Here is an 8599-nt window from a genome sequence, read left to right as displayed (position 1 = left end):
TTGTGCTCCTCTGACTTTTTAATGAAAAAATATCACATTCTAAATACAAAAGCACTCATTGTTGATGTAGCCCTAATAGGACTTACGCTAATTAATGGCCATTAAAAATAAATGCCACAAGTTTTTAAAACCCCAGAGTGGCTATCTTTGGTGCTCCTTCTGTTTTGGCTGTGGTCCTGGTCGACGCTCCCTCTTTACGCTGTCTGTATAATCCTCTTCATCCTACATGCACACGACAAATAAAAGACAGATGCATAACGTAAGATGATAATAGAGCATATAAACAGGCTGCTGGCCAGGAAGAGCATAGACGACAGACAATATCTACTGACTCTGCTTATATATATTATTATTATAATCATTGTCATTCACCACAAAATCATACATTATATTTATACCAACAATAATATATTGAACTGGCATTTTATGATATTGTAGAAAGAATATATTTAATAAGGCAAGCTCAGTGAAAATGAAAAGTAGGCTCAGTATTCTGAATCAGAGAATACTTTGACCTGAATCTGTCTAGGGGATCTTAAACCTTCTCCACCTGGGACACAAGTTTGAGAAGTTCAGTCTCATCTTGGGACCCAGTCTAATGAACACATTGATATTCTGCCCCAGTTTCTGGGTCCCGATGGACAGAAAGTGCTTTCGGCCTGTGCGCTGCTTCCAGGGAGACTCACTGACCTGTGAGGATGCCGCATCCAGCAGATCCATAGTGGGGATTAGACAGCTGGCCTCACCCAGGAAACACATTAAGATTTGGAGCACGTCGGCCCAGCGTCCAACAGTCAGCATCAAGACCATCAAACCTCCGAGACGCACCACTACTGTGTTCATGACAGTCTGGCTGCCGCGCAGACGGTGCTGTTCGTCTGCAGAACCAAAATACAGCATTAGAGGGAAATATCTGGTGAAAATGTATAAAATTAGAACAGGTCTATAGAGGTGTAAAACATCAGGATGCTCAAATTAATGATGGATGTATTAGAGGTCATACAAGATCCCTAAGACAGGCATGAAACTAATGAATTACTAATTGTTTTCCTCAGTCCTGAGAAGGGTCCATGCTATCACACCATTACAGGCTGTGGCGTTATTTAAGGTCCTGCCCAGATTTATCAGTGCCTATAAGCACTGAACCAAAATCTCTGAAATGAATGTTTCCCATTTTACATGTTTCTCACCCTGCATGTACACAACCAACAGTGTGTAGCAGATAGTCAGTGGTGTCCAGAACCTAAGGGCCTCTGTAGCAGAGAGGAAGTGTTTATTAATGATTGATATGGCAGCCACCACAGCCACAGAGAAAGCAATGATCATTGTCTTGCACAGCATGGGCAGCAGGCAGCGGCCTGATGTGAGGAGGCTGATGCAAATGCCGCAGTAGCGCTGCGAACTGTGGAGTTTATACAGGGCCATGACATGGTGCAGCAGGAGTGTGGCCTTTCGAGCCAGGAACCAGCTGAGTGCTGCTGCCAGGAGTAGGCATAGCCAGCGCTGGGACGCCCCCTCGTGGAGAAAGTGCAAACTGCAGCTTAGGGCACAGCCCAGAGAGAACTGGCTTTGAACTAACAGCTGCTGCAGAAATTTCCTGGACTCCTGGGGATTAAATGAGCATATGAAAAGAACTGATGGATGAATCAAAACAGATGATGGGCTGTTTATTATAACAGATATCATGAGTCACCAGGACATGATAAATCCTAGAAATTAATTCAACCAAACTGAGTAGTAGAAGCAACAAGCAAATCAGATGGTACAGTTCAGTATCAGGCATATTATTATTTTATGTAATTGGTTTCTTACTGGTCCAGCTGTGACCCATCCAGAGACAGCTCGAAGACAAAACTCTAGTACCACCAGGGAGGCAACACGGGAGCCCACTACAGCCAGCATCCCAGCCACCAAGAAAAACTGGAGCATCCCAGTAAGTCCAGTTCTAGTTCCCCTTTGAGGTGTTCTCTGGCTTGATGTATCTTTACCATTTTTATCACTCCAGCTGTGGGTTGTAGGGAAAAAAATCAAGTAAGAAATAAAACTAATCTATTAAGCATCTGTACTAGCACTGGAAGAGGAATGTTTAGATGAGAAACAAATTGATTAAAAGGGAATTTCCTCACCTCTCCTCCTCTAGGAATAAGTGAACTCTCACCAGGGAGCATAGCACAGAGATCCCACATGCACCTATGAGTCCTGCAGGTCAAATAACATTGAATTTGTAAGCAATAACACACTCCAGTCACCTAACATATACAGTTAAGAAACAGCTTGTATGAGTGTGAACGTTAGAGAAAATCAATGGATGGAGCTCACCTTGAAGTAAACTATCCAGTGGATTTGTATCTAGAGTCAACCACCCTGGTAGGAAGTAGGAAGTCGGAAGAAGCGACGTGAAAAAGGATAACATCGTACTACCTTTGACTTAAAAGAAGAAACTTTAATCTTAAATGTCACAAGTTTTACAAACAATACATGGAGATAAATCTAATTTAGGCAGTCGGGAAGCATATTTTAGGGTTATTCCAGATCGAGAAGTATCAGCTCAGCCCTTCTGTTTATCTCTGCTGCCTGAGCTTTGTTCATGCAGAAGTCTGTTTTGTGTCCTGTACCAAAGGTCATCTGAGTGTCGGTGGAGCAGAGGCCCTCAGCAGCCTGAGTCATAACAAGATAATGGAGGTTATTGCACCATGGGAAATTTTTGCACTCTAAAATGATGGCAGGTGTTAGTTGTCCTCTCAGGTTGTCTGCAGGCTACAACCGTTGCTCTGACAAAGAGCTCTTTATCTCATAGTTCTTTTTGAAAAATCATATTTTTCCAGAGCAACATTTAAAGTCAAGTTTATTAATAGATTTGTATTTATATTACATTTCAGAAGACAGTGGATGTAATATGTATTTGCTTTGGATAAAGATAATATTTCATGCTTCAACAAATTGTCTTATTATAGGGTCAGCAAGAAAGCCCATTAGTTATATATATATATTGCATTGCTTGATCCAAAAGTGTTAATGTGTTAAATATATATACATATATAATATGTGTTAAAACATTTGTAATATTAATTTGACAATTAATATAAAAAAGCTTAGGCTCATTATTTTAAGGTATAGGTATAAGGTGTAGCTGGTGTTCAGGGTCATAAGCTTTAATTCTTGTTTACGAGGGGGCAGCAGTGTACAACATTCATGTTAATTAACTGACAACAATCACCTCCACTGGGCCCTGCAAAGGGATAAAACTGCAGAAAAAGTAGCACAAGGACTGGCTACAGTCTTACTCTGAGTACCTTAGGAAAGTAGCTTAGGGCCTGTGGATAATTGTAAAGCCCCAAACATTGGAGCCATCACTAACCCCTTAACCTGACATCAGTGTATCAAATAATACAGACACTATTAGATAATAATATGTTTTTCACATAAATGATTTTATGATGAGTGTTCAAATCTAATGAAACCTGAAAATTAGTTAATGTACGTCTACACCTTAAATGTGCAAATGTAATGTGAATGCATGTTAATTGTACAGGTAAAGTGGGTATTGGAACGGATGCCTGAAGGTGCCATCTGTGACATTTAGACTTTAGTACATTTATGATAATAAAATGAGAGAGTAGCTGAGATTGCTCAATTGCTTTATATGTAAAAACACAGGATCCTCGACAGTTGCTTTGTTTCCTGCTTTCCCACACTGTGAAACCAACACATCAAACACTGTATTTTTTTTTTTTACAGATTGGTGACTGGGTATTATATCCTTTTAAATATTGCTATTAATGATACAGCAGAAATGTCATGGATGTGTGCAGGGTTGGCTAATTTTGCTTTACATATATTTCCATTTTTATGCTACTGTATACTTCTTTTCCACTACAATTCAGATGGAAATATATAGTTACTGGTTACTTTGCAAATTCCAATATACAATACACTATATATAATCGACAAATAAATTACTGGTATGAGTACAAAAATTAGCCCTATCTTCACCAGCTGCAAAATTAAAGTAATGCAAATATGATACATTATTCTAAATAGGCCGTTCTTAATAATGATTGCTTTTTCTTTTTGTATATTTCAACACTAGTACAACTGTACTAATACTAAGTACAATTGTGTTATCTGTTGTTACTGTTGTACTATTTGTGTTATCTGTTGTTGCTGTTGTACTATTTGTGTTATCTGTTGTTGCTGTTGTACTATTTGTGTTATCTGTTGTTTGTGGATTCGTACCGTTGTGGATTCTTACTGTTTTTTCTTTTTTCTCTTGTACATAGTGTTTTTTATTTATTATTTTTTCCTACTCCTACTGTTTTTATACTGTTTTTTTTCTCTATCCAAGTTGCTGCTGCAACATTGGAATTTCCCCATTGTGGGACAAATAAAGGAATATCTTATCTTATCTTATCTCATCTTATAATTCTTAATGCTACACTTTTAATTGTAACAGAGTATTCCTGCACTGTGGTATTGTTACTTTTACTTGTTGAAGAGTACTTCTTTTTCTACCAGCATTGGTCACCAACACACAAATCTGAAGTCTTTCATGTCTTTGAAAATTAATGTATGATATTCATCTTTAAGGCTCAAAATCAGTTTGGTCACAGAACATACAGACAACCTGACACCTTTGGGTCTGAGTCCAGTCCGACTATAGCCAAACTATGATGACACCTAGAAAATGAAAATAAATATTGTAGCAATTACTAGTGACGGCTGATATTTAGAGAAGGAATGATAAAAATAATACAGTAACTTTGACGTTATACGATCACTGAAAAGCAGTTGACAACTGGATACATTTGCTGTTGTTTACTGACTCATCTCTAAAATAATGCTGTTATTTGGAAGTCTGTGGATTGATGTTTTTTTCATGTGTAAACTAAATTATGTGATTTCAAGAAAGGCAGGGAAACACATGTGTGTTAAAACAAAAAAGAGCCTCCAATTGTTGTCATGGTTGTATTGTGGAATGACTTCCAGCCATCTGTTTTAAGTGTTAATTCTAAATAGAAGAATGGGTTTATTACCAAAGGTCATACTACAAAGCTCTTGCTTTAACTAAGGAAGATATTTATACTGTTGGCACTTTAAAATGGTTTTATTACAATTCAATAATTTTTCACATATATCAAATAACATTGTTATCAGCAGTAAAAACTTTCCTCTGTCACAACATGAACATTTTGAATTTTTCACATAACAATGGAAGCAAACATGGTTACAAATGTGCATAAGAAAACACACCAAGATCCATTTTATTCCACAGGAATCCACCCAAAACTTTCACACCGCATTCCTGACCAACAGCATGCACAATACTGCCATGACAGAGCAAGGTGATGTAACCTCTGACCTCCCTGTGGAGGTGAAAAGACAGCCTCTAGGGGGCATTAGCCCTACAAGTAAACTGTAAGTTCCCTACAAAGAGAAACAGAGTGAATATTTTACAGTGAAGATAGAAGATGACTGAGGGTTAAACTGGTACCTGATAGAAGCCACTGATAACCAGTATTATTATAGTGATATATTAAATATCCCCTGGAATTGTATTGCCATGGTGCAACATTTGGGGCATCATGTAACAGTGAAGCTCTGCATTGAAAGCAATTAAACAGTGCATCCCTTAACCCCATCTGCAGCTAAATGTACACACCTCACAAACAACATTCCACATCTGTTTCTTGATGATCAACAAAAACTCATGTCTCCTTCCGCCCGTCTCAGCTCTCACATTGGCTCATGCAGCAGTGACGCTCCTTTCTTCCTGCAGAGCGAGGACCTACGTTTTCTGAGCTCTCTCTTCTACGTAGAGCTGCATCTGTTAAAGACGGAGGACAACCGCACATCAGTAAGAGCAAATGGGGAAATTTGAACCTGACATAATGACAATTCAATAAAATGTAATCACAGAGTTAAACCTCGACTTGATTTTGGTGCCTATGTTTCTGTCTTTGAACAGATAAACTGAGCAGTGAGTGGGATGTTTCCACTCACTTTTACTATGTCAGATGTCATGGTCTTCAGTGGGATGAGTCTAGGCTCCTGCATGTGGACCTCCTGCTCATCAGCAACTATCCATGGAAAATCCTGAAGACGGAAATGCACAAATGTAACATATAATCATTCAGTGTTTTTACATAATTAGCGCTAATTACAATACTACAAAGACATAAACAGGCTGCTCTGTTATTATTAGAAGTCGTACATCATAAATGAACTTGTAGGTTTGCAGTGTTGTAAAATCTCACCTTGATGACTTGAACCTTCTCCATGTTGCGTGTAGCAGCATCTCTGGTATGTACTAGAACTGTAAATGAACACCCTGTGGCAAAAAAACAACAGGTCACAGATAAGTTTGATTTATATCTATTCACACCTGAATATATTTTACGACTCATATCATCTACTTTACAAAGTTATTGTCATTACAAGCTCGATTCTCTTCTGATTCTCTAGTCCTTAGAATTACAGCCCAAATCGCGTGAAGGAGTAATTCACTTCTTTAGAGGCTTGTTCAATCTCTCAGTCTCAGAGACTTGTATAGGAGGCAGGAGAATTGTATACTTATAATTGTATAACTAGTACGCCCTACAGCCTTCCTAAGGTTCTAAGGTTAAACCCAAATTCTGCCCCCTTTGCCAAGATTAGCAGGCATTAATTCTTACCATGGCTCTAACCCTGAGCCCAGCCAACTAAAAACGTGGAAACATTTGATTATCAGGGCTTTTTAGGGCACTCATAGTACTTTGTCCATTGTGAAGGAGGTGATATATCATTCTACCATATTGATGTTGGATTAATGATTAATGTTTGCCTGTGAATCGGAATAATTTGAGAGTGATAAAGAAACAAGAGTGCTCTGATGATGGAAAGTCAGTCAATTCATGCAACCGATTCATTTCTTGAAATGAATTTGATTAGGCTTTGGGGACCACTGGTGCAGAGACACTAATACGAGATACTGGGCTGAATCATGTCAGGAATCATACCAAAGACTTAGGAATATAAAACTGACAGGCAGAGGACATTATGTGTCTGCCACGTACTTCTCTTTATGTAATCGTCAGTGACATTACCTGGTGGGTTATTATTTAAAACAGCATCACACACACTGATCTTCAGGATGAATGCCCTCAGCAGCTGCTCCACGTGTGACAGTAATGTGTCGGAGCTGTAACAACAAAACCACATGCAGTCAGTGAGTATGATCACCCTGAAAATGTATTGCAAAATAAGAATTCTGTTTATACTCATTACTGATTTTTAAAAAGAAGAAGAAACCTGATGGACAGCAGTGTAGGTTGGGAAATCTCAAACACAAATCTCTCTACTGGATGATGCTCTTTGTCCATGATGACCACTACCACCTTCTCTGCATCATTCTGGGAGGGAAATGGAAGACTTCAGCAGTGTATACATGTACAGTAGGTGAGAGATGACACGTGTTATTAATGAACTACAGCGCCAGGCCATGTCTTACCTTCTCAATGAGTGGCTTTACACAGTGAAGTGTATCTTGGATATACTGATTCAACTCTGGGTGACATGACATCTGGAAACAAACATCAGAAACAGAAGAGCATTATTAGAGATATTAATAGGTAATAGGTAAGCCTCTCTTAAAAACTATGAGCATTGAGTAACTAGACATAAACTCATCTGTACCTGCACAGGTACATTGTATTTCTTCCTCTTCTGAAATATTCCAGAGGGATAAACTTCTCGGACATACAGGATGAGATGAATAGCGACCTCCAGGAACTCACACAGGATGTCAGCAACCACTGGAAGAGAGGAATCATATATTTGATCTGGTATTATGACAAAGTAAAACCAAACTCAATGCAATTTCGTGTTGCCGTCTTAGCTCCCATATAATGACAGGACTGCATACAAGTTAAAAGAGATTTTATAGATATAAACGCTGATGTGTATTACGCAATGCCCAATAGACCAGCATTTACCCAGAATTCAGCATATTTATGTTAATGTGTTATCTACTCATAGGCGAGGTCAGATTGAACTGTCAAATATATGAACAGTATTTACAAATGAGGGGCTACGATCGTTTAAAGCCAGCAGCGTTAGGTTGCTTGTCTTACCTTGTCCAAAATTGAGGTCTTGCCTTGTTAGAGTTGTCATATTTTCTTTCTCCTCAAAACTGTAGAATAAAAACAAGTAGCGTATTTTCGGCGCTGGCTGGCTCACGTTGTTAAACCGAGGGTCTGTCAACCGATGGGGAAGTACAGCGTCGGTCTCTACGATCACAAACGGAGTGTTATAAAACACAGAGGCAGAGTTTAAATCCAACTGCGGATAGAAACAGTTTCACGACCCGAGACGCGGCTTTTCCTCCGCTAATTCAACGCTCCACGGCGCATTACATTGACGTCGCCCGTGGTTTGTTTACAAGCAGCTCAGCGTCCACTCGTGATGACGTTGTTTGTCGCTACCTTGATATTTTTTTTTGCCTCTGTAGGTTATTAGAAGTTTTTATGCACAGTTGACCTCCTCCAAAAATACCATAGGTGGATGTGGAAATGTTTGTGAGGAGTTATATTAATAGGAAGCAGTGTGCAATGAGAGGGAGGTA

At 39.0% G+C, this 8599-nt stretch overlaps 2 protein-coding genes across 2 annotated transcripts; both read right to left on the bottom strand.

The window, feature by feature from the left end:
- Positions 1-2605, bottom strand: tmem82 (transmembrane protein 82). Its single transcript, XM_051424275.1, has 6 exons — positions 2320-2605; positions 2127-2199; positions 1813-2005; positions 1191-1605; positions 691-878; positions 1-222 (listed from the first exon to the last, which is right to left on the bottom strand). Exons 1-6 carry the CDS (start codon positions 2411-2413, stop codon positions 142-144), a joined length of 1044 nt encoding a protein of 347 aa, XP_051280235.1. The 5' UTR covers positions 2414-2605; the 3' UTR covers positions 1-141.
- Positions 2606-5085: 2480 nt separating this feature from the next.
- Positions 5086-8403, bottom strand: mad2l2 (mitotic arrest deficient 2 like 2). The gene is made up of 8 exons (XM_051425115.1): positions 8109-8403; positions 7672-7790; positions 7487-7558; positions 7288-7388; positions 7083-7177; positions 6255-6328; positions 6001-6093; positions 5086-5824 (listed from the first exon to the last, which is right to left on the bottom strand). Exons 1-8 carry the CDS (start codon positions 8146-8148, stop codon positions 5786-5788), a joined length of 633 nt encoding a protein of 210 aa, XP_051281075.1. The 5' UTR covers positions 8149-8403; the 3' UTR covers positions 5086-5785.
- Positions 8404-8599: the final 196 nt, after the last annotated feature.

The sequence above is a fragment of the Dicentrarchus labrax genome, unplaced genomic scaffold (genome assembly GCF_905237075.1).
Source record: "Dicentrarchus labrax unplaced genomic scaffold, dlabrax2021, whole genome shotgun sequence".
NCBI classification, from domain to species: Eukaryota; Metazoa; Chordata; class Actinopteri; family Moronidae; genus Dicentrarchus; species Dicentrarchus labrax.
The sequence above is the reverse complement of the archived record's forward strand: the minus strand, read 5'-3'. Positions and strand labels throughout refer to the sequence as shown.